Raw genomic sequence first — 27,433 nt, 5'->3', positions numbered from 1 at the left:
GGGCTGCATCTCCATCCTTTTTTTTTTTTTTTAAGATTTTATTTATTTATCCATGAAAGACCCAGAGAGAGAGGCAGAGGCACAAGGAGAGGGAGAAGCAGGCTCCATGCAGGGAGCCCGATGTGGGACTCGATCCCGGGTCTCCAGGATCACACCTGGGGTGCAGGTGGCGCTAAACCACTGAGCCACCCAGGTGCCCCTGTACTCTCAATCCTATGGCAGATGCTCAATGTTAAGCCTCCGGTGGTGTTGCCCTGAGTGTAGACGGCCCTGCTGCCTTCCGCAGATTTACACGGGACTCTCACAGACTCATGCGTGCTCCCTCCTTCCTGGTGTCCCATCCACTCTTCAGATTCTAGATGCTTCCACTGCGCCAACCAGTACCGTGTTTCTGCTCAGCAAGTGGCCCACCATGTTCTGCCAAGACCCCCCAGCTCACTATCCTGCCATTGGGACACCGACCGCCCGGGGTAGCGGGCCGGGCACAGGGGGAGGGCGCTGTGTGTTTCCTTCCTCTCGGGAGCCCATCCGAGCCGCTTGTTGAGGGCTCATCACTGTGCCTGACTTGTGTGCTTGAGGGGAGGGCGAGATGGCTACCGTCGCTCCGTCGGGTTTCCCTGGGTTGTTCTCCAAGATTCCACGTTTGTCTGTGCTGCGAGCTTCCAAGTCCAGGCAGCAGAGGTGGTGCCGTTGGTCTTGGCCTCGGTGGGGCCCCAGGGGAGAGGGGCAGCGATCAAGCGGGCGAAGCTCAATCCACCTGCTGTCGTTGATACAACACTCGGAGGGCTTGGCGAGGAGTGTGGCTCCCAGAACAGACTCTGGTCAGTGACACGCTGTCCTGGAAAATCCTAGATGACACCCGCTCTGCCCCCCAAAAGAGGCCAGAGTCTTCCGGCTGAGATGGCCCTGTGCGGGCGGACCCCAGCGGGTGCCCTCTGCAGACGGGCCGGCCCAGAGTCTGTGTATTTATCCAGCTTGGGTTTTTCTCAAAGATCCCGGGACACCTGTAGGTCAGTGTCCTTTTTTTTTTTTTTTTTTTAAATCTAGTTTGGGAGAACTGTCCGTTGAGTCTTCTACACATTTTATGCTTTGATTTCATTCTTCCCTCTGGAGACTGAACTGACCTGTGCGTTAGACTGTCTGGCACCGGCTCACAGGCTCTTTTTTCTTTTTCTTTTCAAGATTTATTTATTGTGCAAAGAGTGCGAAGGGGAGTGGAGTGGAGCGGGGTGGGGTGGGGGTGCCGGGAGCACAGATGGGTGTCTCTCCTCAGGGAGGGGACCCAGGACAGGGAACAGGGCCTCCCTGACGAACAGCCGTGGCCTGTGCTTCTCTGGGTCCATACGTGTGTCCCTTTGGGTGCCTGGACCTCGCTGAACTGTGTGTCCATCTTTGGGCCCCTGTTCTGGAAAATTCTCATAAACCAGTCCCAAGTCTTATAATTCAGCAGCCTCTTGCACAGCTGTTTTCACAAATACCATCTTCTGCACTAAATCCTGGGGGCTTCTCACTGTCAGGGCTGGGGGGGGTGTCGATGGACTCCGGAGTCTACGAGCCAGAGCCCCGCGGACGGCGGAGCGTGGGCTTCCCTGCTGGCCTTCTGGTGGTAGGAGTCGGGCGAGAGCCCAGGGAGGAGAGGGAGCCCCGCCACCAGACGCCAACAGCTGCCCATCTGAGTCCCCGGGGCCGTGACGTCTGTGGGCTGCATGGGTGCGGGGGTGCTATCTCGTGCCGCGGCCGCGCACACTTCCCAGGACGCCCCTGCTTCTGGTGGGGCTGCGTCTCCATGCTGGAGGTTCGCGGTTTTGCTGATGGTGCGTCTTGAACGAGGGGGCTTTCTCAAGACGGGGTCCGAGGTCACTGCCCGCCGGGAGTTCTGTGCGACGCTCACGCCGTGGGCAGGTGGCCAGCGCTGGGCCTCCGGCCTGAAGCTCCGGGGACGCTCAGACACCGGCCAGACTCCCTCGTTCTCCCGGCGTCTGCCCCGGAGCCTTCCTGACGTGGGGGAGGCCGTTTGGGGACTGTCGGCGCGCACAGAGGGAGGGACATGGGGACGTCCGGGTTGGCAGGTCCACACACAAGTAGCTCTGGCGACTCCGTAAGGGGGAGGCGGGGCCCGGCCGGTGCTGGCGAGGCACCCGGGCAGGTTTCCAAGTGTGAGAGGAGCTTGACGAGGGCAGGTAGTCATGAGGGTGAGGCCCAAACACGTAAAACACCCGCAGCAGAAAACCAAGTCCTGGGAGACAGCCTGGAGGAGACGCAAACAAGGAAGTCAACAGGCGGCTCTGTGTTGCCAGGACGCTCCAGCCCGGGTATAAAGGCCGCCCCGGGAGCACCCTCCAGACACCTCCACCCTCCTCCCCGACACCAGCCCAGCTCCGTGCCAACATGTGCTACACCAGCTGCTCCCCCGGCTGCCAGGCTTCCTGCTTCACCTCCAGCCCCTGCCAGGCGTCCGGCTACGTGCCCGTGAGCTGCCGGCCCTCCGTGTCCGTGCCCGTGAGCTGCCGGCCCTCTGTGTATGTCGTCCCCTCCTCCCAGTCCTCCGTGTGCCTGCCCGTGAGCTGCAAGCCCCTGGTGTTTGTGGCCTCCTCCTGCCAGTCCTCTGGGTCCTGCCAGCCCTCCCGCCCCACCCTGGTCTGCAGGCCCGTCTCCTGTAGCACCCCGTCCTGCTTCTGACCATGAGCCTCCCTCCCGGCCGCTCCCAGGGCACGAGGGCCACACCTGTACCCTTCCTGGAACGAGCCTTCGGTGGGTCTCCAGGTTCTGCATGGGGCAGATGAAGAACATGCCCAGCAGACCCTCTGAAGCCAGTGACAAGGATGGAGCAGGATGATCTGGATCCTTCTGTGACCCTGGGAAGCCCTTGTCTCCAGCAGGGAACCCACCCCATGTGAGTCAAATAAATGGTGCCTTCCTGATGCAGCTCTGTGCGTTTCTGTGTTTTCTGCCCTAGTCCATGCTACGAGGGGGAGGCCGGTCCCCTTGTCACAGGGCTCACGGGATGTGCAGGTGCACCTGCCTGGGGCGGTGACTCGTCCTTCCAGGGCTGCTCTGCTTCCCCTTGGCTGTCGGCCCCTGCCTGGGAGCGTGAGGACGGGTGTTCCCCACCGCGTCAGGTGTCCCGTGTCCTGCGTCCCGCGTCTCAGAACGTGGAGTCCAGCTTTCAGCTCTTGTAGACCTTAGATCTTAGAACCGGATCAGTTCGGGCTCTCAGCTCCTGACTCGCTTCTGTTACGGGTCCACGTGGCCCATTTCTAATTGGCGGATGATCCGTTGTTGATTGCTGTCATCAACCCCCAGGAGCCCTCCACCTAACCTGGTGCTAGGACCCATCACTGACTCCCCCAAGCTTCTCGGGGTGACCACCAGCAGCATCGTGTGCTGTTTGCAAAGAGCGCGCCCGTCGCGTCTGTGTGGCCCCGGAAAGCGGGTTTTCTCATGCAGGCTCTGAAGGGCGGTGGGAGGGGTCATCCTGCACGGACCGGCCGGGAATGGACTTTGTCCTCTCCCCGCTGCTGCTGGGATTCATCAGCGCCCTGTGTCCTGGGTCCCCTTGACCCTTCCCTGCTGTTCTGCTTGGGGGGGTGGAGGGGGAAGTGGTGCTGTTTCAGGTTGAACCTGCTCCTGTAGGTGGGCGGGTGTGGTGGCGAGTGGATGCGGGGTGGGAGGGCCAGGCCGGGGACTGTCCCCACCCCTCCTTTGGCACCTGTGACCCTTGCATCGAGGCCATGTGCCCGCGGGAGCCAGCTGCACCCCCCGGGGAACAGGGAGCACCAGGCCGCGGCGGTCATGCTTCTCATGCACCTCGTCTCCGCAGCCACCACGGCTCCACGCCTTGTTTTGGGGGGTTTGCTCTGCACTGAATTTTCTGAGTTGGAGACGTGGGTGCGTTTGAGACCGGCCAGCACCACAGTCCACTGGCCTCCCCTGCTTTGCTCCCGGCGGAGGCGAGGACCCTGCCCAGCAGACGGGAGCCTGGCTGCCCTCCTGCTTGGGGGTGGTCTCCGGAGCACTGCCCCCTGCCCCTAGGGTCCCCCAGATTCCAGAGGAGGCGTGTGTGGGGTGGGAGGCGGCTCAGCTCCCAAGGTGTGGCCCTTAAATCGGGGGGCTTCCTTCGCTCACCAACCAGAGGGCGCCTGGGGGGCTCAGTGGTTGAGCGCCTGCCTTCGGCTCAGGGCGTGACCCCAGGGTCCTGGGATCAGTCCTGCATGGGGCTCCCGGCATGGAGCCTGCTTCTCCCCCTGCCTGTGTCTCTGCCTCTCTCTCTGGATCTCTCAAGAATAGATAAAAGTCTTTAAAAAAAGGGTAAAGCCCCTTATCCCTTCCCTCGGGCAAGGAGGGGACGCAGTCCTCCGACCCCTCCCTCCAAGATTGGAGGGGGAGGCTTGGTTAAAGCCGAGCCGGGAATGGGACCAGTCGACCTGGGTGGAGATGCTCCCTCTCGTACTTGCGTCGCCCTGTGTACGCACACACGTGTGCACACATAACGTACACGCATACACCATGCACGCCCCAGTGCATACACATCTCACACACACAGTCACACACGCACGAGGCATCTGGTGTGCCCGGCTAGCAGAGGGAGGTGAACCCGCGGAGTAGAGCGTGTGCTGAGGGCAGGAGCACAGCTCGGCCCCACGGGGAAGCTACCCCACGCGGGCTGTGGGGCCCTGAGGCCCCTCTGAGCCTCCGTTCCGTGGTGCTGGGTTTCCCCCTCGGGAATGTCTTAGGAAGTGAGGCTTTAGAGCGTGAGACACCAAAGGACAGTGCAGGTCTGACCAACTTATTAATTTTTTTAAGATTTTATTTATTTATGAGAAATACAGAGAGAGAGAAGCAGAGGGAGAAGCAGGCTCCATGCAGGAAGCCTGATGTGGGACTCGATCCCCGGACTCCAGGATCACGCTGCGGCTGAAGGCAGCGTTAAACTGCTGAGCCACCTGGGCTGCCCTGACCAACTTATTAATTAAGGTCAGGTCCCAAAGAAGGTCCAATTATCTTCAAGGTCATGATAAAGGGAAGCAAATGAGCAAGTGGGAAACGGCCTTTGGGCTGGGCCCCCACCCGCTCTGGGAGGGTCTGCGGAGGGGGCGTGGGTGCCAGCTCCCGCTGGGCTCCTTGACGTGACCAGAGTGGTTCCTCCAGGATTTGGGGACTGGGAATGGATGCCCTGCAGCAGGTGGAGTGCAAAGGAGACAGGCCTGCAGGTGAGGGCAGGAGGCCTGGCAGGAGGGCCCCCCACGGCGCCTGGCACCTCAAGGGCAGGTGGCAGGAGCAGCCCTGGCTGCAGGCCGCTGGGTGCTCCCCTGGCCCGGGGGTGTGACGGGGGAAGTAGCAGGTGTGACGCGTGGTGGCGCGGGGCAGGGGACGGCAACACAGAGCAGAAGCTCCCGCCGCCCAAGTGTCTGGATGGTGTGTGGGATGCTGTGCTCGGGCTGTGACACCTGTGACACCGGCAGCCCCTCCCGCTGCAGAGGAGAGCCCGGTGCTCTGCTCTCACGTGGTCCTGCACTCGCCCTCCCAAGCCGTTGTGGTGTGGACGGCACCTAAGACCCGCGCCCGTGGTGTCCGGCTCGGGCATCAGAGCACCGCCCTCAGCTTCCCTCCCGGAACCTCTCACCTGGGCGCCTTGCGTCTGCCTCCCCCACTCGGTCCTGTGCTGTAGGCCACACATGCACACGCATGCACACGGGCACACACACGGGCACACATGTGCATGAGGGGACACACGTGCACGAGAGGACACACACGAGCATGCACATGTCCACACGTGGGCATGCGCATGTGCATGAGGGGACACACACAAGCATGCACACATGGGCATACACATGGGCACACACACGTGCACGAGGGGACACACACAGGCAAGTACATGTGCACAAGGGGACACACATGGACACGCCCATGTCCACACACGAGCATGCACACAGGGGCGCATACATGGGTGCACAGCACACACGGACATGCACACACGAGCACACACCCATGCACACGCATAAGGGCACACACACGTGCACACACACGGGCACTCACACGCAGACACGCAGCACTGCGCTGGCTCACCGGGGCCCTTGTTGACCCGGCCGTGGGAATTCCCGCGGAGCTCACAGCATAGGATGCGACACGGGACGCCGGCAGCTACTTTGCCACGTGGACAGCGTGTGGCAAGAAAAAGGCTGCTGGCGGAGTCCGGAGAAGGGAAAGAGTTTCCCCGGGTTCGGGAAGCCCTGCCTAGGCCTCCTGCAGGAACCCGCGGGCAGGGCCTGACCACCCCGGCGCACCTGTCCGCCGTGTCCTGAAACAGTGCGGTGTGTTCCGTGGCGTGTTTTTGACATTTAAATGGCACCACGAGCTGTGCATCCTTTGGTAACATGCTTCTCCCCCGTCAGCGTCATGCGGAGCCGTCCATCCCTGATGAGTCCCGCAGCGTCGGCCGCTCCTGTTCGCGGCCGTGTAGGATTCCACTGCGGGGCGGACTGCCACCTATTTATTCTCCTTCACGGACATTGGGGTCTTCTTCATTTTTAGCTGCTGCCCCAAATGCTGCCCGTTTCCGTTCTTCTAACTCTTCTGGTGCCCACGTGCCAGCGTGGCTCGACGTTCTCTCCCCAGAAGTGCTCCTGCTCCTCCGTGGCCTTCGCCTACCCTGGAGCGTGCGAACCGCTCTGCAGAGTGGCTGTCCCCACTTGTCACACCAGCCGCCGAGGCATCGGCTGTCCCACGTCTCCTGCCGTGGCCACTACAGTTGCATGACCCCCACGTGGGCAGCCTGACAGTTGGGAGATACACCTTGGGAGATTTATTTTCTATTTTTTCTTAATAGGATGACAAGCATGCAGGAAAGTACAGAAAACCTGAGGGCACAGCTTGGTGAACATTCACAAAGTGGGTGTTCCCTGTAACCGCCGCGGGTCCAGGGAGTGGACGCGCCCCGTGCCCAGAGCCTCCGTGCCTCCCCCTCACCCGCCCCCGTCCTCCTGGGGTGGCCGGCACCCCGATCTCCAGCACAACTGAGGACTTTCCCCTGTTTCTGAACTTACTGAGAGAGGGATCTCCTGCTAGCCTGCAGTCTGTTTCTGGTGTTCGGGTTCATCTAGCTCAGAAAACAGGCGAGGGAGCGGGCTCGTTTTTGTACGAGCTTGGAGAGGTTTACTGCTTGGAGTGCCAGCTGGCACCCACAGACCCCCTGGGTCTGGCCTTAAGACAAGAGGGTGGATTCCGAGTCCTGATCCGATTTCTCTAATGGTTACAGCTTATTCAAGTTCTAAATGACTCATTTTGGGAAGCTATATACTTTGTTAGAGAATTTATTGGGGTGAAGTTGTTCATGACATCCATTGCTTATTATATTATATTTTTAAAAGATTTTGTTTATTTATTCATGAAAGACACAGAGACAGAGAGAGGGAGAGACACAGGCAGAGGGAGAAGCAAGCTCCATGCAGGGAGCCCGACGTGGGATTCGATCCCGGGACCCCGGGGTCATGCCCTGGGCTGAAGGCAGATGCTAAACCACTGAGCCACCCGGGCATCCTTTTAAAATTTAATTTAATTTAATTTAATTTAATTTAATTTAATTTAATTTAATCTATTCTATTCTATTCTATTCTATTCTTTCTTAAAATATTTTACTTATTCATGAGAGACACAGAGAGAGAGAGGTTGAGACACAGGCAGAGGGAGAAGCAGGCTCCATGCAGGGAGCCAGACGTGGGACTGGATCCTGGGACCCCAGGGTCACGCCCTGAGCCAGAGGCAGATGCTCAATCACAGAGCCCCCGCCCCACCCACCCCAGGCATCCCTACTTGGAGGTTTTCGAGATAAAACACTCCTTGCCAGTGTCTCACTTCATCACAACTCATGAAAAGCTGAAGAAAAGTATCCTCAATTTTTCAAATTCTGAGTAAGTTGATCCTTGACGTCACTTTTCTTCCTGCCCAGTCGTGTTCGAGGGACGTGTGCCGCAGTGTCTCCCTGTGAGCGAAGGGCCGTGGCTCCTCCGAGGCATGAATGCACATTTTGCATTTCGAGGCTGTCCTATGTGGTATGTTGAAGCGCAGGAGAGTCACATCTTCCCGCTGAATTTCATCATCACTGATGATAATACGCATCGTTACTGGCAGCGCTTTCTACCTCAAGGTGTAGTTCGCCTATTGCGGCCACTGCACCTGATGTTCCTGGTTAGGGTCTGCTGGGCGCACTTCCTTACTTTCAACCTTTCTGCTCTTGACCTCGGGGACGGGGCTTGACACCTCATGTAAAGGAGTAGGAGCAGATCTGTCCGTCTGTCCGGCTTGCGGGCTCCTGGTCTCTGCCGCAGCCACGAAGCCCTGCTGTTGCCGCACGAATAGCCACACACGGTGTGCGAGCCCAGGAGCGTGGCCGTGTCCGGTGAGGCCAGGCCCGCAGCCCTGGGCCTCTGCGAGGGGCGCAGCCGGGCACCCCCATGTAGACGGCAACCACGCGGAGCTGAATTTTTTTTTTTTGAATTTTATTTAAAAAAAAATTCAATCCCTGCTTTTCACCTGGACACTTTCATCTCACTCTGTTTATCACGGTCGCAAATACATGGGAATTTATTTCTGTCGTCTTATTTTGTGATTCTCTTTGCTCCACTGTTGCCACGCCGCTCCGAGCAGTCCTCTCCTACCTGCGCTCGCACTGACGTTTTACGAGTCTCCTTGTGTTTTCCCCCTTCCCTGGTCGTGACGTTCCCACGCCGTCTCGTCTTTCCCCCGTGGTCCCGAGGACTCCAGCGGTCTGGCGTTGGTCACGTCCCTTCTCGCCCTGAGAATAAAAGCAGATTCCCTGCAACGTATCAGCATTGCGTGTCCAGGGCTCTAGTTTTAACTTGATTTTTATTCTAACCGCACAGCATCTGCAGCTCTTCTCCTCGGTTAATGTTTGTCCATCCACATGTTCTCCCAGCTTCTAAAGTCACTGTCCCTGCCCGCCCCCGGGTCCCGTGCTTCTTCCTGGGGGTGTCCTGCAGGTGCTCCCTGAGGTGGGGGGGCCTGGGCCTGGGGGTGTGGCCGGGGTGTGACAGGGCGTGGCCGGGCGGGTCTGCAGGCCGCCTCCCCGGGTTGCTGGTGTCCTGGTGACAGACACACCCTCTGTTTGTGCTGTTTTTGCTTATGGCCCTTCCTGTGCCGGGGGCTCCGGGAAACAGCCCCACAGGGTGACCCCGGCCTAGGGCACAGCCTCAGCTGGGAAGGGTTCAGGCCACGCGGTGCCGGATGGGCCCTGCGGGCATGTTGGCTGGTGGCCTGTTGGCGTGGGGTGGACAGACGGGCGCCCCCGGGGTCGTCCCCCCAACAACAGCTTGCTGGCTCCCTGGGTGTCCCTGCTGGGTGCTGACGCTTGTACCCCGTGGCCTGTCCATGCTGGGTCCATCAGCTCCCCCTTCTGGGCCTCTTCTTGCTAGGGTGGCCAGGCATCCTGCCCGCTGGTGTGGGGCCTGGCTGTGGGAAGATGGGAGGATGTGGCTGGACGTGCCCTCACCCCTGCCCATGGGGGAGCCGCCCGGGCCTGGCCCAGGATGGGATAGGTGGGGCCAAGGCCCTGCAGCCCCGGGAAGGGTGACCAGGTCTCGCCCCAGACAGCAGGTAACCTGCTGAGGAGGGTTCAGCCCCGCGGGTCCCACGTGCCCGAACCACAAAGGTGGAGGGTCTTCCACATAGGATCTTGATAAAACTTCGCTGTGAATCTCTGGGGAAGAAATCACTGTCCCTGTTTGTGCCGAGAGCCGGTCCCAGGCCGGGCAGCGGCGGGGATTTGAAGCCAGGTCGAGCTGCGCCCCCAGTGGGTGGGCGATCCTGGCACAGGGTGGATTCTGGAGCAGGGGTCGGGGACGAGGAGAGTGGGATCCCCCTCTGGCCTCTGGGACATCCTGGACATGTGCTGGTCTCCTCATCCATGTCCTCAGGAGCCATTCAGCAAGGCTGGCCACCTCCCCGAGCCCGAAGCTCAGCCCTTGGCTCCAGATTCCAGAGAGGGGCTCAGGCACAAGCCCCTAGGAATGAGGGGGCCGATGGGCCCTGCGCCATTGTGAACAATGCCCCTTTCATTCAAAACTGATGACAAATTCCGTGGACACCCTAACCGGAGGCCTCTACCCGCCCTCGCTTCGTCAGCAAATGACCTGTAACCCTGGCCAACGAAGGCCCCCAGGGCGGCCATGGCGTGGACCCCATCTGTGGCCCCTCAGAGCTTCTCTGATCACCTCCTCGACCGGGCCGCGCCCTGGCTTCTACAGCACAGCCTCGTTTCCGAGACCCAGGAGATGGAGTCGTGCAGCATGTCTGGCTCCGTGCCTCCTCCTCTCCATGATAGGTGGGGATGCAGGTCCCCCCCTCCACGTATTTTAGGCATTTTTACTCCCCCTGTGCCCACGGTAGGGATGTGCCACACGGTACCCAGCCTGCGGTCCACAGACCTCTGGGCTGGCTCCTGCTCATGGAGGGGCCCACGCAGACGTTATGCTCACCTGCGCGTGTGCCCTTTGTGACGATGTGTGAACACATTTCTATCAGACAAGTGTTTAGGAGCTGAATTGCGGGTTTTTAGGACACGCATATTTTCAACCTACTAGACAATACCCAACATAAATCCTTTTAAGGTAAGGTGTGTAGCACGATTCCACCAAGTTACACTTCCACCAGGAGGCAGGGGTTCCAGGGCCTCATCCTTGATAAAGCTTAGTATTGATGCTCTCTCTCTCTCAATCTCTCTCTTTTTAAAAGATTTCATTAATTTATTCATGAGAGACATAGAGAGATTGAGAGAGAGAGAGAGAGAGAGAGAGAGAGGCAGAGACACAGGCAGAGGGAGAAGCAGGCTCCATGCAGGGAGCTCGACGTGGGACTCGATCCCGGGACCCCAAGACCAGGCCCTGGGCTGAAGGCAGGTGCCAAACTGCTGAGCCACCTGAGCTGCCTTTTTTTTTTTTTTTTTATATTTCATTCATTTATTGATGCTCTATCTTTTAAAGATTTATTTATTTGAGACAGAAAGAGAGAGAGAGAGAGGAGAGAGAGAGAGAGAACGAGTGCAGGGAGGAGCAGGGGGAGAGAGAGAACCCCAAGCAGACTTCCAGCTGAGCTCGGAGCCCGTTGCGGGGGCTCAATCCCACAACCTTGAGATCATGACTTGAGCTGAACCCAGGGAGTAGGTCACTTAACTGACTGAGCCACCCGGGGCGCCGCTTAGCCCTGATTCTCTCTTTTTAAAGTCAGGTGTGTTGAGGTGCGACTTACATATAGTAAAATTTAGTCTTTTTACGAGTACTTGCAAAGAACTTGTATAAATGTGTACGGTTTACATCACACCCGCACCACGATGGTGACACAGGACTTCACGACGCACCCCCCCGCCCCCCGCCACCCCATATGCCCTCACGACCGGCCCAGCATCTGGAAACCACCGATCTGGTCACTCTAGGTGTGCTTCTTCTTCTTTTTTTTTTTTTTAATTTTTATTTATTTGTGATAGTCACAGAGAGAGAGAGAGGCAGAGACACAGGCAGAGAGAGAAGCAGGCTCCATGCACCGGGAGCCCGATATGGGATTCGATCCCGGGTCTCCAGGATCGCGCCCTGGGCCAAAGGCAGGCGCCAAACCGCTGTGCCACCCAGGGATCCCGGTGTGCTTCTTCTAGAACGCCATATAAATGGAACCCATGGCACGAAGCCTTCCGTGCTTCTTTGGCTCCCGTCACTTGGAACAGTCCCTCTGGGGCTCATTCACGTCGTTGCCTTCGTCAGTAGCATGTTCTTCTGATTTGCTGACTAGTGTCGGACACCCCCTCGGTGGTGGTGGCCGTGAGGTTTGCCTCGAGTTTCTGGCTAGTACGAATGAACCATTATGACGCTCACGCGCAGGTTTCTTTGTAGGCATATGTTTTTATTCCCCCTGAGTAACTGTCCAGGAGTGGGATAGCCGGGCTGCGGGCTAGGGGTCCGTCCTGATGCCACCTTGCCTTGATCAATGTAGCTCTAGGGGGACTCCCCAAATCACCTACTCTTTGTTTTCCAACTTTGCTCCTTCTTCTTACGCAAGTTGTTTTAGGCAGTCCTAGTTTCTTTGTCTTCCCATATAGGCATCAGAGTAAGCTTATCAATATCTTTAAAAATTCATATTGAGATTTTGATTGGGATTGTGTTGGAACTATAGATCAGTTTTGGGGAAAATTCTTTTTTTTTTTTTGAACCATGGATTATTTAGAAGTGGGTTGGTTAATTTCCAAATTACGTGGGAGGTTGCCAGCTATCCTTTTGTTATTAATGTCTAATTTCACTGTAGTCAGAGAATATATTGTATTATTTCAATTCCTTTAAATTTGCTGAAGTTTATTTTTATGGTGGATAACATGGTCTTTTTTGGTATATATTCCATAAGCACTTGAAAACAATGTGTATTCGTCAGTCGCCGGGTGATGTTTGATAAGTATTAACTAGGCCAAGTTGGTTGGCGGTACTGTTGGGCCCTTTACATCCTTATTGATTTTCTGTCTACATGTTCGATTCACTGCTGAGAAGCTCAAGTAACAAAACATGATAACAAAACATGTGGATTTGTCCATTTTCCCCTGCAGTTCTTTCAGTTTTTTTTGGTTTGTTTTGTTTCAAGTGTTTTGAAATGTTGTTATTAGGTTCTTACACATTTAGGATTCTTAATGTTTTCATGGTGAATTAACCTCTTTATTATTATGCAATATTCCTTTTTATCCTTGGTACCATGTTGTATTCTGAAATATACATTTTATATTAGTATAGCCATTCCAACTTCATTTATTTTTAAAAAATATTTCATTTGAATTCAATTTGCCAGCATATAACACCCAGTGCTCATCCCATCAAGTACCCTCCTCAGTGTCCGTCACCCAGTCACCCCAGCCCCCTCTCCTCCCCTTCTGCAACCCTTTGTTTCCTAGAGTTAGGAATCTCTCATGGTTTGTCTCCCTCTCTAATTTCCCCCGCTCAGTTCCCATCCTTTCCCTTATAATCTATTTGGTTATTTCTTATATTCTACATTTGAGTGAGACCATATGATGATTGTTTTTCTCTTATTCACTTACTTCACTCAGCATAATACCCTCCAGTTCCATCCATATCAAAGCAAATGGTAATTATTCATCCTTTCTGACGGCCGAGGGACACCCGGTGTGTGCATAGACCACGTCTTCTTCCTCCATCATCTGTCCATGGACGTCGAGGCTCCTCCCACAGTGTGGCCCCTGTGGACACGGCTGCTGTGAACACTGGGGTGCAGGTGCCCCTCTGAATCACTACATCTGTATCTTTTGGGTAAATCCCCAGTAGTGCAAGTGCGGGGTCATATAGGGTAGCTCTATTTTTAACTTTTTGAGGACCCTCCATACTGTTTTTCCACAGTGGCTGCACCAGCCTGCATTCCCACCAGCAGGTGAGAGGCTCCCCTTTCTCCGCGTCCTCTCCAACATGTGCTGTTTCCTGTCTTGTTAATTGTAGGCATTCTGATAGGTGTGAGGTGGGATCTCATTGTGGTTTTGATGTGCTTTTCCTTGATATCAAGTGATGTTGAGCATCTTTCCATGTGTCTGTGGCCACGTGTAAGTCTCCTCTGGAGAGTTGTCTGTTCATGCCTTCCGCCCATTTCTTGACTGGATTGTTTGTTTCTTAGGTGTTGAGTTTGAGAAGTTCTTTATAGATCTTGGATACTAGCCCTTTATCTAGGGGCTAGTATCTGTCATTTGCAAGTATCTTCTTCCATCCTGTAGGTTGTCTTTTAGTTTTGTTGACTATTTCCTTTGCTGTGCAGAAGCTTTTCATCCTGATGAAGTCCCAATAGTTCATTTTTACTTTTGTTTCCCTTGCAGGGAAGTGGCTGAGGTCAAAGAGGTTGCTGTCCGTGTTCTCCTCTAGGATTTTGATGGATTCCTGTCTCACATTTAGGCCTTTCATCCATTTTGAGTTTATTTTTGTGCATGGTGTGAGAAAGTGGTCCCATTTCATTCTCCTGCATGTGGCCTCCAATTTTCCGAATGCCATTTACTGAAGAGACTCTTTTTCCCAGTGGATAATCTTTCCTGCTTTGTCAAAGATGAGTTGGCCATAGAGTTGAGGGCCCATTTCTGGGTTCTCTATTCTGTTCCATTGATCTGTGTGTCTGTTTCTGTGCCACACTGATGGTCACAGCTTTGTAATACAGCTTGAGGTCAGGCATTGTGATGACACCAGCTTTGGTTTTCTTTTTCAACATTCCTTTGGCTATTTGTGGTCTTTTCTGGTTCCATACAAATCTTAGAATTATTTGTTCCAACTCTGTGAAAAATGTTGACGGTATTTGCATTGAATGTATAGATTTTTCTGTATAGTCACACTTTCATTTTTTAAAAGGTTTTATTTATTTATTCATGAGAGACACAGAGAGAGGCATAGACACAGGCCGAGGGAGAAGCAGGCTCCCTCCGGGGAGCCCGATGTGGAACTCGATCCCAGGACCCTGGGATCACGCCCTAAGCCGAAGACAGACGCTCAGTCACTGACCCACCCAGGTGTCCCTGTATAGTCACACTTTTTTAAAAAAATTTATTTATTTATTTATGATAGTCACACAGAGAGAGAGAGAGAGAGAGAGGCAGAGACATAGGCAGAGGGAGAAGCAGGCTCCATGCACCGGGAGCCTGACATGGGATTCGATCCTGGGTCTCCAGGATCGTGCCCTGGGCCAAAGGCAGGCACCAAACTGCTGCGCCACCCAGGGATCCCTATAGTCACACTTTTAATGATGTGTCCACGTCATTATGTTTTATAGGGGTTGGGGATATATTTATACTACTTGAGGTATTATGAGCTTTTTGGATCTGTGGTTTTATGTATTTCATTATTTTTAGACACTTTCTCAGCTCTTATCTCTTATTTCTTCTGCCTTATTTTCTCTCTCCTGCTTCTCTGGGACTTTAATTACATGCATTAGTGATGATTTGATATCTTCCTAGAGCTCTTTGATGTTCTGTTCTTGTTTTTCCTCCCACTTTCTCTTTGTGTGTGTGTGTTTTAAAGATTTTACTATTGTTTTTAAATAATCTCTCCACTCAATGTGGGACTAGAACTTACAGCCCTGAAATCAAGAGTTGCATGCTCCACTGACTGAACCAGCCATATGGCCCTCTTTGTGTTTTAATATGGGAAATTTCTATTTACTTATCTTCATTTTTTTAAAATTTTTTATTTATTTATGATGGTCACACACACACAGAGAGAGAGAGAGAGAGAGAGAGAGGCAGAGACATAGGCAGAGGGAGAAGCAGGCTTCATGCACCTGGATCCTGACGTGGGATTCGATCCCGGGTCTCCAAGATCGTGCCCTGGGCCAAAGGCAGGCGCCAAACCGCTGCGCCACCCAGGGATCCCTATTTACTTATCTTCAAATTGAACGATTCCACTCTTAGCTGTGTGAAGTATACTCATGAGCTCATTGTAGGAATTAATTTTTGACACTGTATTTTGAATTTTATATTATTGTTTGGGTCTTTCTTACAATTTCCATGTCTCTTCCAAAATTCCCTATCTGTTCATGTATTTAGTCTGTGTTTTACACACTGTCCTTTTACATATTGTGATATTCTGAGCCTGGAGACTCATGGAAGCTCTGCACCCTCTCCTCATGCCTTGCTCTCTGCATCTCTTCCCTCTGGCTGTTTATGAGCTGTATCCTTTTATAATAGAGTGGAAATCTAGTGAGCAAAAGCTTCTCTGAGTTCTGTGAGGCATTGTAACATATCAGTTGAACCTAGGGACCTCCGATCCAGAGCCGGTTGGTCAGAAATTTAGGTGACAGGCTAAGCTTGCAGGTGGCATCTGAAGTGGGGTGTGGTGTCAGTCTTCTAGGACTGAGCAATTAACCTTTGGGTCTGATGCTGTCTCCAAGTAGATAGTGTCAGAACTGAGTTAAATTTTAGGACACCATGTGGTGTCCCAGAGCACTGTTGGAGGTATGGGGAAGCATCGCCACACATGTGTGAAAACACAATTTGTGTATTAATCACAATTAATTAATTAATAGAAGCCTTCTTTGCCCCACACAATAGAATGTGTCACTCCATCCCACAGGTAACGATCATCCTAAATTTAATATTTGTCATTCTCATGCTTTTATCTATACATTTACCACATGTCCTCCATAAATATTCACATCTCTTACATATTTGCCACTTTGACTCTTTTTAGTGCTTTCTGGATACTTTCTTTGGACCTGCCTTCTGATTTTTCTAATCCCCTCTTTAGCTGTGTGTTTTATTGTTATGTGATGACCTTCAAGGTACCTTAGAGTTTGGATTCCTTTGTGGTGGGCTTCCAGGGCTGTGTGCTTAGGGCAAGGGCTGGAGGCGGTGTTCTTGCTCTGCCCTTTCTCCTGCCCCCGTGTGTCTGGCACGTGGAGGGGACCTCTACACATGCCTGCCTCCCCCTCCAATGACTGCTCCTCCTCCTGCAGCTCTACCAGCCAGGCTAAGTTGGACCAGGAGGGCTCTGTTGTCCTGGCCCAGGGTCAGTCTTGAGCAGGCCTATGTGCCTGGGTCGTGGAGGGTGAGGCTTTCTCACTTCCTACTGCTTCTCCCTGCAATGGCCAGACTCCACTTTGTAGTTGGGGAGGGTTTGTGTGAGCTTCCCCTGCCCCCCGCCTTTTGCAGCGCTCTGATTCCTGGCCCCTGTTCAGTGGGGGTAGCTCTTCCTCTGCCCTTCCCCATCTATAAAGTGAGTCTCAGGTGCTGGATGTGGGGATGACCCCTTCCCCCTGCACCCTCCAAGGCCCTCCACCCCCAGCTGAGCTGCTGGAGAAAGGGCTCTTTGAGGAAGGGCTGTTGTACTTATGCTTGTATATGTCTTCGAGATAAGAACTTCAAAATATGTGAGAGTAAACCAGAGGGACAAGCTGCATCAGGAAGGCATGATTTATTTGGCTCACACAGGGTTGGTTCTCTGCTGGAGACAGAGGACCCTGGAAAACCAGGGCTTCCCGGGGGTGGGGAGCACACTTCCCAGGGTCACAGAAGGATCCAGATCATCCTGCTCCATCCTTGCCACTGGCTTCAGAGGGTCTGCTGGGCATGTTCTTCATCCTGCCCCATGCAGAACCTGGAGACCCACCGAAGGCTCGTTCCAGGAAGGGTACAGGTGTGGCCCTCGTGCCCTGGGAGCGGCCGGGCGGGAAGCTCATGGGCAGAAGCAGGACGGGGTGCTACAGGAGACGGGCCTGCAGACCAGGGTGGGGCGGGAGGGCTGGCATGACCCAGAGGACTGGCAGGAGGAGGCCACGAACACCAGGGGCTTGCAGCTCACGGGCAGGCACACGGAGGACTGGGAGGAGGGGATGACATACACGGAGGGCCGGCAGCTCACAGGCACAGACACGGCAGGCTGGCAGCTCACGGGCATGGACACGGAGGGCCGGCAGCTCACGGGCACGGACACGGCAGGCTGGCAGCTCACGGGCATGGACACGGAGGGCCGGCAGCTCACGGGCACGGACACGGAGGGCCGGCAGCTCACGGGCACGTAGCAGGACGCCTGGCAGGGGCTGGAGGTGAAGCAGGAAGCCTGGCAGCCCGGAGAGCAGCTGGTGTGGCACATGTTGGCGTGGAGCTGGGCTGGTGTCAGGGAGGAGGGTGGAGGTGTCTGGAGGGTGCTCCCGGGGCGGCCTTTATACCCTGGCTGGAGCGTCCTGGAGCATGACTGCCTGTTGACTTCCTCAGTTGTTTCCACCACGCTTCCCCCCGCATCCTGTCGCGGGTGTGCTCTCCTGTGTCAGGCTCCACCATAAATACGTTTAGCGTAGAGGCCAATTTCTTCTTCTGTAAACAGGTTGTTCTGGTTTGACTTTGCGTGGGGTTGGGGTGATCTCTCCAGGCCCGCACTGTGCACACAGCACCACTGGCTCCACTCCGGACTGCATCCTTCATCCCTTCTTGCCTCATGCCGTCTGGGGGCACTTTGGGGGCAGTGATGCATTCTGAGCTTTTGTGCCGCACAGAGAACATTAAAGTGGGGATCCCTATGCTGGGAAGCAGGGAAGTCTGTGGGACAAGTCGGGCCTCCGCTTGTTTTGTAAGTAAAGTTTTATTGGAAACAGTCATGCTCGTTTGCTTCCGTGTTGTCTGGGGCTTGCTCTGTAACGCGGGGTGCTTATCGAGAGCACGCCACTGCCAGCCTGAAATAGTTACTCTCCTCCCTTTATGGAGAGGTGACCCCTTCTGCCTCCTAGTAATCTATGCAACAGCTGGTTTGTTTGTGCAACACATATGTATTGTGTGCCGGCCACAGAGACGTGCTGGCCCCGTGAGGGCGAGCACGTTGTTCAGGGCGAGCAATGAACGAGTGCGTGAAAGTTAATGCGTGAAATGATTCCAGAGCAGACCAAGTCCCAGAAAGAAAAACAGGTTCAGCAGGTAAAGAGGAGTGAAGGCGCTGGTGGGTGGTTTGGGGCCCCCCCGGGTGGAGGCGATGCCGAGAGAACAGAATTAAGACACACGAAGAGTGACTAGGGGACCGTATCAGGAAGTCTAACAACGAGCGATCCCAACCCAAGGAGGAGCAGAGAATGATATTGAGACGTAAATAGTGGACCAAAGTCCCCGATGGTTTTTCAAGTAGGCTCCATGCCCAGTGTGGATCCCAACGGGGGGCTTGAGCTCACCACCCTGAAGGTCAAGACCTGAGCTGAGATCAAGAGTCGGATCTTTAACTAACTGAGCCACCCAGGACTCCCCTCCCCCAACTTGTTTTTATTTAAATTCTAATTTATCGATCCAAGAGTCTCAGAAAACCCCTGAAGTCCCGCATAATCTGGCACCGAGGTCGAGGCCCCGGACTCCAGGGTGCAACCGAGCAGCTTCAGATTCCTGCTGCTTCACCCGGTGGTGAGAAGGCCCACACGTCAGGGACTCTGACTGCACCTCCGTGTAAGTGGGGTCCCCCCCACCCCTTGGATGGTGACAGGGATTGGTGACTAATCAGGGATGAGCGGATCCACGTGCAAGGGTCCTGTGCCCGGCACAGGGCTGGGACTGTGTGATGTGTGTGATGTGGCCACGGCCGCCGGCCACGAGGAGCCCTGCTGCTTGGCTCTGGTCCGTCGGGAAGATTCTGGATCACGGAGTTTCCGAATCGATCCCGGTCTGGCGAACAGGACGGTGCTTGTGTGGACGGAGGACGGTGTATCAGCTCGGGGAGGCCCCCCAACATCCCGATGTGGGGTCCCCTGTCCCCAGCTGACGGTCCCTCGCCATCCTACCCGGGCTCTGAATCCAGAACTCCCTGGGCCGCTGGGTCACGGCGAGCCTGCAGCTGACACAGGGTTTCCTGAACTGAGTCACTCGCACCAGGAACTCCGGGAAGAGACGCGGAGGAGGAGGAGGAGGAAAACCATCAGGCGACTGGAGGAAGGGACGCCACAGCTGGGTATAAAGGCCACCAGGGAGGAGCCTCCAGACCAGCCTGTCCTCGTCCCTGACTCCACTCCAGCCCCACTCCACCATGTGCCACACCAGCTGCTCCGAGGGCTGCCAGCCGGCCTGCTGCGTGCCCAAACTCCTGCCAGGTGTCCAGCTGTGTGCCCAGCTTCCTGCCAGGTGTCCAGCTGCGTGCCCAGCTCCTGCCAGGTGTCCAGCTGTGTGCCCAGCCCCTGCCAGGTATCCAGCTGCGTGCTCAGACCCTGCCAGGTATCCAGCTGTGTGCCCAGCTCCTGCCAGGTGTCCAGCTGTGTGCCCAGCCCCTGCCAGGTGACCTTCTGCGTGCCCAGCCCCTGCCAGGTGTCCAGCTATGTTCCCAGCTCCTGCCAGGTGTCCAGCTGTGTGTCAAGCCCCTGCCAGGTGTCCAGCTGTGTGCTCAGCCCCTGCCAGGTGTCCAGCTGCGTGCCCAGCTCCTGCCAGGTGTCCAGCTGTGTGCCCGTGAGCTGCAGGCCAGTTGTGTGCTTTCCAGTGAGCTGCAAGCCTGCCGTGTGCCTGCCCGTGAGCTGCAAGCCCATCGCGTATGTGGCCTCCTCCTGCCAGTCCTCTGGTTGCTGCCAGCCCTCGTGCCTCACCCTGGTCTGCACCCCTGGCCCATGTGGCACCCCCAATTGCTGCTGAGCTGTGGCCTCCTAGGACCCCTCCTCCCTGCAATCAGAAGTAGCTGCTCTGAGCTCCTACCAGGCAGCCCAGGCATCACCCGCCTCAGACATTCTGGACCCAACTGGACCATCTTCCAGCAAAGCCACTTGATCCCCACTAACCAGGCAGAGCGGGTCGCCCACTGGGTCCCCAGGCCCCGGCCTGGGTCACCCACACAGCACCCAGCTGGCTGGTGGGAGTGCCCAGGCTCTGCAGCCGCCCCCACGACAGTCTAATAAATCCCGGAGCGTGTGTGAAGCCCCCGAGTGTGTGCGGCGTGTCTCCTTTAGGGCCTTTCTCGAAACTGCTTTCTCCGGGTGGCTCCCTAGGATCCAGGAGTGCTCCCTCTGCCGAGGCGCCCCGGTTACCAGGTGGCCGTGCCCAGGCGGCGAGGGGGCGAGTGGGCCTCCTGCTCAGCCTGAGGCGCCCCTGAAGCTTCCTTTGGTCCCACTTTGTCCCTCGAACCACCGAGGTTCGTTCTTGCTCTGCTGGGAGGGACTGAGGGTGCGTCTCCAACCTTCCCACCTGCCTTTTAGGTACAAAGATCCCCGCTCAGCCACTAACATACGGAGCCAACTTGGTCGAAAACTGAGACGTGTATGCTCCGGGGAAGAGCACAGCTCCTCCTTCGCCCACGGGGACAGGGCTCTGGGGGTAACTTCCCCCCCACCCCGGAGTCGCCCGCGTCCCTGTCCCCAGGATGGGTTAATACAGCCCTGCAGGCGAGGCGGCTCCGCAGATGGGTGACCTGAGGCTGATGCACTGGGAGGTGGGCAGGGTGGGCCGGGTGGGCCCGTGTGATCCAGGGATTCGTGAGAAGGAGATGGGGGTGTGTGGAAGAGGAGGCCGTGGGAAACGGGAATGCTGCGCTGCGGGCTTGGAGCACAGAGTGGGGAGCATGGAGCGGGGAGCACGGAGCGGGTGGTGGAGCACAGAGCACTGACCAGGGAACATTGAGCAAGGTGCAGGGAGCACTAAGCAGGGAGCACCGAGGAAGGAGCACGAAGCAGGGATCACCACTCAGGGAGCAGGGAGCATCAAGCAGGGAGCCCTGCTCAGGGAGCACCATGCAGAGAGCATGAAGTAGGAATCATGGAGCATCCAGCAGGGTGCAGAGAGTACCCAGCAGGGAGCGCCGAGCAGGGAGTCCTGCGCAGGGAGCAGGGAGCACTGAGCAGGGTTCAGGGAGCCCCGCGCAGGGAGCACCGAGCAGGGAGCCCCGAGCAGGGTGCAGGGTGCAGGGAGCACGGAGCAGGGAGCCCCGCGCGGGGACGGCGCTGCGCCCGGGGGACGGGGGACAGGTGTGCGGGCGCTCCGCAAGGACCGGGCCCCCCAGAGCGCGGCCGCCGGGACCTGAGCGTCCGCCGGGGTCGGTGCTCCCGCAGCGCCGGTGCGTGCGTCCCCGTGGCCCCCGCGCAGACTCAGCCCCTGCGTCGCCAGCCTCGACGCCCGCCGTCCGCGCTCCCGCGTGGGGCCCGCATGGCTCGGGGTGGGGACCCCCGACCCGCCAACCGGCCCTGCCCCGATGCGCCTGCGCCCCTTGCGGGGGACCGCGGACACCCTCGGCCTGACTCCCCGGGCCGGGGCGCGGGCCGCCGGGGACACACGAGGGCAGGGCAGCGCCAGGGGAGCCGGGGTCAGCGGGGGGGGGGGGGGGGGGCAGGGGGGGCGCCTGAACCAGGACGTGGTCCCCGGGGAGCACCCGCGGGGTCCTGACCGCGCCGGGACCGCGCACCCACGGTTCTGGGAGCGCCCGGCACCCCCAGGCCTCGGGTCTCGAGCATGTGAGGGTCCGGCCGGGGCGCCTGCGGGGCTCCCTCCTCCAGCCCCGGCCCGAGAGCCCCACCGGGTGTCCAGCCGGGGCCCCTCCCCCCGGGCGCCCCCGGGCCGCCACAGGCAGCGCGAAGGCCCCGCCCCGGGGATGCCCTTGAGGGGTGGGAGGGGGACCGCGCTGCTCCCGGGTGCACCAGGCCGCCGCCAGCAGAGGGGCTCCCTGGGGTCGGGGTGGGGGCTGGGGGGCTCGGAGGGTGGGGGCGGTGGGGGCTTTGAGGCTGGGGGTGTAAAGTCTCAGAGGGTGGGGGTGAGGGCTCGGAGGGTGGGGGTATGGGGGCTCAGAGAGTGGGGGCGGTGGGGGCTCGGAGAGTGGGGGCGGGGGGGCAGGAGGGGGGGGGGGGGGGGGAGGAGGGGGGGGGGAGAGGGGGGGGGAGGGGGGGGGGAGGGGGGCTCGGAGAGTGGGGGCTGGGGGGGAGAGGAGGGGGGGGGGGGAGGGGAGGGGGGGGGGCGGTGGGGGAGAGGAGGGGCGGAGGGGGGGGGAGGGGGGGGGCTGGGGGGGTGGGGGGGGAGGGGGGGTGGGGGGGGGGGGGAGGTGGGGGGGGGTGTGGGGGGGCGGGTGGGGGTGAGGGGGGGGGGGAGGGGGGGGGGGGGGGCGGAGGGGGGGGGGAGGGGGGGGGTGGAGGGGGGGAGGTGGGGGAGTGGGAGCTCGGAGGGTGGGGGCGTGGAGGCTCGGAGAGTGGGGGCGGTGGGGGGCTCGGAGGGTGGGGGTGTGGGCTCGGAGGGTGGGGGTATGGGGGGCTCGGAGAGTGGGGGCGGTGGGGGCTCGGAGGGTGGGGGCGTGGAGGCTCGGAGGGTGGGGGTGTGGGGGCTCGGAGGGTGGGGGTGTGGGGGCTCGGAGGGTGGGGGTGTGGGGCTCGGAGGGGGGAGATGGGGGCTCGGAGGGTGGGGGCAGTGGGGAGCTCGGAGGGTGGGGGGCGTGGGGGCTCGGAGGGTGGGGGTGTGGGGGCTCGGAGGGTGGGGGTGTGGGCTCGGAGGGGGGAGATGGGGGCTCGGAGGGTGGGGGCAGTGGGGAGCTCGGAGGGTGGGGGCGTGGAGGCTCGGAGGGTGGGGGTGTGGGGGCTCGGAGGGTGGGGGGTGTGGGGCTCGGAGGGGGGAGATGGGGGCTCGGAGGGTGGGGGCAGTGGGGAGCTCGGAGGGTGGGGGAGTGGGGGCTGGGAGCGCTGAGCCGCATCGCTGCAGCAGAACACGCGACCCGGAGGCTGACACCTCCATCGCATTCTCTCCTTGGGCAACGGGGGCTGGCTGGTCGTGTAGAAGCCCCGTCTGGGAGCTGTGGGGCAGACCGTGTAGACACTCCCTCTGGGAGCAGCCGTGCTGGCCATGTAGACGCCTCCTCTGTGAGCCGGCCTGGCTGTGTAGACAGCCCATCTGAGAGCAGCCAGGCTCGGTGTGTAGATGCCCTGTCTGGGAGCAGCTGGGATAGCTGTGTAGACACCCTGTCTGGGAGCAGCCAGACTGACCATGTGCACGCCCCATCTGGGAGCCATCTGGCTGGCCGTGTAGACGCCCCTCTGTGAGCAACCTGTCTGGGAGCAGTCCTGCTGACCGTGTAGACGCCCCATCTGGGAGCAGTCCTGCTGACCGTGTAGATGCCCCGGCCAGGGGTCGTTGGCCACAGGCAGGCTGGCCAGGCCTTTGCAGGGTACCTGAGCCTCCTGCAGGAACCGTCAGGTGGCCCCTGCGTCAAGCCGCCAGCCCAGGGCAGGGGTGCCTCCCGCAGGGCCCCACCTGACCCTCCTACGCACTATTTTGGCGCTGTTGTGGGCTGTGGGTTGCTGGGAGGTTGACTTCCTGGGGAGTCAACCTCATGCCCTTTGAGATCCACCCGGGTCTCCGCCTTTATCTGTGCAGATGGTCTGGTTTTCATGAAATTTAAATAAACAAGTAATGGGCACAGGTTTTGAATCAATTCAGGCGAACTGAGGGGTTTAAGAGCCCAGCCCCTTTCCCTTTCGAGGCCCCTTGGCTCTGGGTCCTCCCCCGGGGTAGAGCCCGCCTGGGGCCAGGGGAGCCAGCCTCTGAGGGGGCGCCTGTCCTCTCCCGCCTGCCGCGCCCCTGCTCTTCTGCCCCCGGGCCTCTCCCCCCTGTTCCTGGCACAAGACATAAGGGGGGCCTGATGCCGGCCTGGTTGGTCTGCCTGGTGCCCGCCTGGCCCCCCAGCGCTGTGGTCCCCTGAGACTGCAGGCCCGTCCTCCCCCGCTGTCCCAAGGGTTTGTCCACAAGGCACCTTTTTGCCCCCATCTCCTTAATCAGGCCTCGAAGCTTTGAGTAGAGTGGATGATGCCTGACCCACCCTGCACCCCTCTCGGGGTCTACAGGGATTTGCGGGGCTCAGAGCGCCAGCCCTTGTGCCCACCCAGCAAGCGGCCGCTCCTCTGTGTGGGGACCCCTCCCCAGGGGAGTCAGCACGGTGCTGGGTACTGACCCTCGGGGTCCCACCAGTTAGGGTCCTGCAGCTCCCTTTCACCTGCACGGGCAGGGGGCCGGGTGGGCCGGAGCCCGAAGGCCACTCAGGGTGCAGGCCTTCTGCGGCCCTGCTCACCTCCCGGGCCCAGGCTGGGAGGGCTCCGCACCGTGGGTGGGTGTGGGTGTGGGTGTGGGTGTGGGTGTGAGTGTGGGTGTGGGGGGGTCCTGGGAGGGGAAGGGCCAGGTGCGTGCAGGCGACATCCGCATTCAGACCTCGTCTCTCAGGGGCTTTGAGCTTGGACGTGAGACTGTGTCGTCACTGTTTGCGGCTCCCCCCAGCAGCCACGGCTCCAACCCAGGGCTCTCCGGGCTCGGAGGAGGAGGGACAGACATACGCCCGTCTCTACTTCATGACACAAACGCTTTATTGATCACAGTAATTGGCCTTAGTCACGCGGATTACAAGCCACGGCTCCTGCAGATGAGGGCCTCGGGGCCGCAGGTCGCCCCTGCTGAGGGCTGCGGGCCGTCTCCCCAGAGAGGGGCGGGCGGCCTGTTCAGGTTCCCAGTTGGCAGCAGCCGCATGTCCACCGGGGGCAGGGGGTCCCGGGGTAGGGGGACGGGGGGCTCAGCAGCTGAGATGGCAGCTCCCGGGGCAGTTCAGGCTGCTCAGCTGCAGGCGGGGCGGCGGCAGGCCTGGCGGGAGCACACGGGGCGGCACAGCAGGGACACACTGGAGGCCTGGGGGCGACAGCTGGGCTGGCAGGGGGAGGGGGAGGCGCAGCAGGCGGGCCGGCACAAGGGGCGGCAGAGGAGGGACACGCAGGAGGAGGGTCTGCAGGGGCTGGGCTGGCAGCAGGGGGAGGCCTGGCAGCAGACAGGCTTGCAGCAGATGGGGGTGCAGCAGACGGGCTTGCAGCAGATGGGGGTGCAGCACATGGGCTTGCAGCAGACAGACCCACAGCTGTCTTCCTGGCAGGGGGAGGAGCTGCAGCAGGAGGACTGGCAGCTAGACTGTTGGCAGCAGGGGGAGGTCTCACAGCAGACCGGGGTGCAGCAGACAGGGGTGCAGCACACAGGCTTGCAGCAGACGGGGGTGCAGCACACGGGCTTGCAGCAGACAGACACACAGCTGTCTTCCTGGCAGGGGGAAGAGCTGCAGCAGGAGGGCTGGCAGCTAGACTGCTGGCAGCAGGGGGAGGCCTTACAGCACACGGGCTTGCAGCAGACAGGGGTGCAGCACACGGGCTTGCAGCAGACAGGGGTGCAGCACACGGGCTTGCAGCAGACAGACACACAGCTGTCTTCCTGGCAGGGGGAAGAGCTGCAGCAAGAGGGCTGGCAGCTAGACTGCTGGCAGCAGGGGGAGGACTCACAGCACACGGGCTTGTAGCAGACGGGGGTGCAACAGACGGGCTTGCAGCAGACGGGGGTGCAGCACACGGGCTTGCAGCAGACGGGGGTGCAGCACACGGGCTTGCAGCAGACAGACACACCGCAGCCCTCCTGGCAGGGGGAGCAGCTGCCGCACGAGGGCTGGCAGGAACCGGGGCAGGCTGGTGGGCAGGGGCTGGACACGCAGCTCGCAGGGGTGCAGAGGAGGGTCAGGCAGGAGGCCGGGGCGCAGCAGGGGGGCTCGCAGTAGCTCTCGGGACAGTCGTCCACCTGCCAGGAGGGGTCGGGACAGGAGTCGCCGGAGCCGGGCAGGCAGACGCGGCTGCCGTAGCTCAGGTCGCTGGAGCAGACGGACAGGGTGGAGGCGGCCATGGTGTGGGTGCTGGGGCGGGGTGTGGGTGCGGGTGAGTGTGTGGGTGCGGGTGTGGGTGTGAGTGTGCGAGGTGCTGGGCCGCGGCTTTTATACCCCGTGGAGTGTTTGTGTTGTCCCAGGCGACGCTCCCCACGCCTCCCTGGCTTGTTGGTGTTTTGGGCCGTGAGGACCATCATTAGGCCTGTTGTCACGACCCGATGTCGCTCAGCTTGTAAGCCTTCTCCCCGCTGGGCAGGGCTGCTTGTCCCTGATGTGAGCCCAGTTCCCCTGGGAGCCCCGTGGGGAAGGTATAGCCTCCCTGTGGCCCACTCTGTGGCTGACTCTGTGGCACCCTCCTGGCAGGTTATGTGCTGAGGGTCCAGGTGCCAGCCCTGGGCTCACGTGACCTGCCCCGTGTGGCCCCAGCCCGGGTGTGCAGGGCCTCACGGGGAGCAGCGGGTTATGGAGCAGGAGGACAGAGGTGCATATTTCAGGGCACAGGTGACGTGGGACCGATCGCTCCTGGGCGGCTGGTGAACTTCTGTGGTCCCAGTGTCCACCAAGGCCAGTGAGGAGGAGGTGGATGCCCACAGACAGGGCCCGACACACCCTCCCCAAGGAGGAGCCAGAATGTCCCAGGGAGGCCTGAACTCCCTAGGTCGTTGGGAGGACCGGATTCAAGGACTGATCCTTGGGGCCTAACGCTCTTCCCCGGAGCCTGTGGTCGGTCAGTGGTCCTGGCAGAGGCATTTCCCTGGTTGGGGCCTGAAAGTGGGCTGAGATTTAATCTGGAGGAGGTGGGCGTGGAGCGAGGGTGACGTGGGGACAGTCTATCCAGGACAATCCAACATTGCTTAATTTCAAAACCCAAAGGGAATCTGTTTGGAACATGAATGGAGGAGAAGGTTAGTATGAACGTGAGAAGGTCCTCCCCGCGGAAGCAGGAGAGGGTACGAAAGAATCACATACAAAATTCAAAGCACTCGAGTTTCCAATAAGCACAGGGAAAGCTACTTGAGCTCATTAAGAATCAAATGTTCCCAAATTAAAACAAAAAATGTCACATCTGTAAGATCAACAAAGCTTTAGGACGTTGCGGACTTGTAGCACTGCTGCGCGTGGGGGCCCCACCCCGAGACCCCTAGCAGGCATGATCTTTACAGATTGGGCCCACAATGATACAATTTGTGATTTTGTCCCTTTTAAAGTGTACGAGTCGGTGGCATTTAGCAAAGTCATGATGTTGTACAACCATGACCACCATCTATTTCTAGAACGTTCTCATGGGTCCAGAAGGAAACCCTGTCAATCAGCAATCT

General features: G+C 58.6%; 5 protein-coding genes and 1 long non-coding RNA gene across 6 annotated transcripts in view; 3 read left to right on the top strand and 3 right to left on the bottom strand.

The window, feature by feature from the left end:
• TSPEAR (thrombospondin type laminin G domain and EAR repeats) overlaps positions 1-27,433 on the top strand; it is a 170,535-nt gene that overhangs the window by 31,489 nt on the left and 111,613 nt on the right.
• On the top strand, positions 2,172-2,925 carry LOC100855906 (keratin-associated protein 12-3-like). Its single transcript, XM_038581634.1, has one exon. The coding sequence runs from the start codon at positions 2,389-2,391 to the stop codon at positions 2,677-2,679; it is 291 nt and encodes a 96-aa protein (XP_038437562.1). The 5' UTR covers positions 2,172-2,388; the 3' UTR covers positions 2,680-2,925.
• On the bottom strand, positions 8,493-9,027 carry LOC111093469. Its single transcript, XR_005382467.1, has 2 exons — positions 8,873-9,027; positions 8,493-8,791 (listed from the first exon to the last, which is right to left on the bottom strand). It is a non-coding gene; the product is annotated as an uncharacterized LOC111093469 (long non-coding RNA).
• LOC119877780 (keratin-associated protein 12-2-like) lies at positions 17,084-18,136 on the bottom strand. Its single transcript, XM_038581633.1, has one exon. The coding sequence runs from the start codon at positions 17,610-17,612 to the stop codon at positions 17,196-17,198; it is 417 nt and encodes a 138-aa protein (XP_038437561.1). The 5' UTR covers positions 17,613-18,136; the 3' UTR covers positions 17,084-17,195.
• LOC100855866 (keratin-associated protein 12-1-like) lies at positions 19,515-20,107 on the top strand. Its single transcript, XM_038581635.1, has 2 exons — positions 19,515-19,564; positions 19,867-20,107. The coding sequence occupies exons 1-2, from the start codon at positions 19,515-19,517 to the stop codon at positions 20,105-20,107; spliced, it is 291 nt and encodes a 96-aa protein (XP_038437563.1).
• On the bottom strand, positions 25,037-26,134 carry LOC119877782 (keratin-associated protein 10-12-like). Its single transcript, XM_038581720.1, has 3 exons — positions 25,613-26,134; positions 25,445-25,570; positions 25,037-25,402 (listed from the first exon to the last, which is right to left on the bottom strand). Exons 1-3 carry the CDS (start codon positions 26,132-26,134, stop codon positions 25,037-25,039), a joined length of 1,014 nt encoding a protein of 337 aa, XP_038437648.1.

This window comes from Canis lupus, chromosome 31 (assembly GCF_011100685.1).
Source record: "Canis lupus familiaris isolate Mischka breed German Shepherd chromosome 31, alternate assembly UU_Cfam_GSD_1.0, whole genome shotgun sequence".
Taxonomy (NCBI): Eukaryota; Metazoa; Chordata; class Mammalia; order Carnivora; family Canidae; genus Canis; species Canis lupus.
Note: the sequence above shows the minus strand (reverse complement) of the source record. Positions and strands in the feature narration are given on the sequence as shown.

Excerpts from the sequence above, each read along its gene's own strand:
- LOC100855906 (XM_038581634.1), top strand. The coding sequence starts at position 2,389 with ATGTGCTACACCAGCTGCTCCCCCGGCTGCCAGGCTTCCTGCTTCACC.
- LOC119877780 (XM_038581633.1), bottom strand. The coding sequence starts at position 17,612 with ATGTGCCACACCAGCTGCTCTCCGGGCTGCCAGGCTTCCTGCTTCACC.
- LOC119877782 (XM_038581720.1), bottom strand. The coding sequence starts at position 26,134 with ATGGCCGCCTCCACCCTGTCCGTCTGCTCCAGCGACCTGAGCTACGGC. Across the intron at positions 25,571-25,612 it reads CCCCTGTCTGCTGCAAGCCC|GCCTCCCCCTGCTGCCAGCA; the intron begins GTGTGCTGCACC and ends GTGTGCTGTAAG. Across the intron at positions 25,403-25,444 it reads CCCCCGTCTGCTGCAAGCCT|ACCTCCCCCTGCTGCCAACA; the intron begins GTGTGCTGCACC and ends GTCTGCTGTGAG.
- LOC100855866 (XM_038581635.1), top strand. The coding sequence starts at position 19,515 with ATGTGCCACACCAGCTGCTCCGAGGGCTGCCAGCCGGCCTGCTGCGTG. Across the intron at positions 19,565-19,866 it reads CAGCCGGCCTGCTGCGTGCC|CAGCCCCTGCCAGGTGTCCA; the intron begins CAAACTCCTGCC and ends CAGCTGTGTGCT.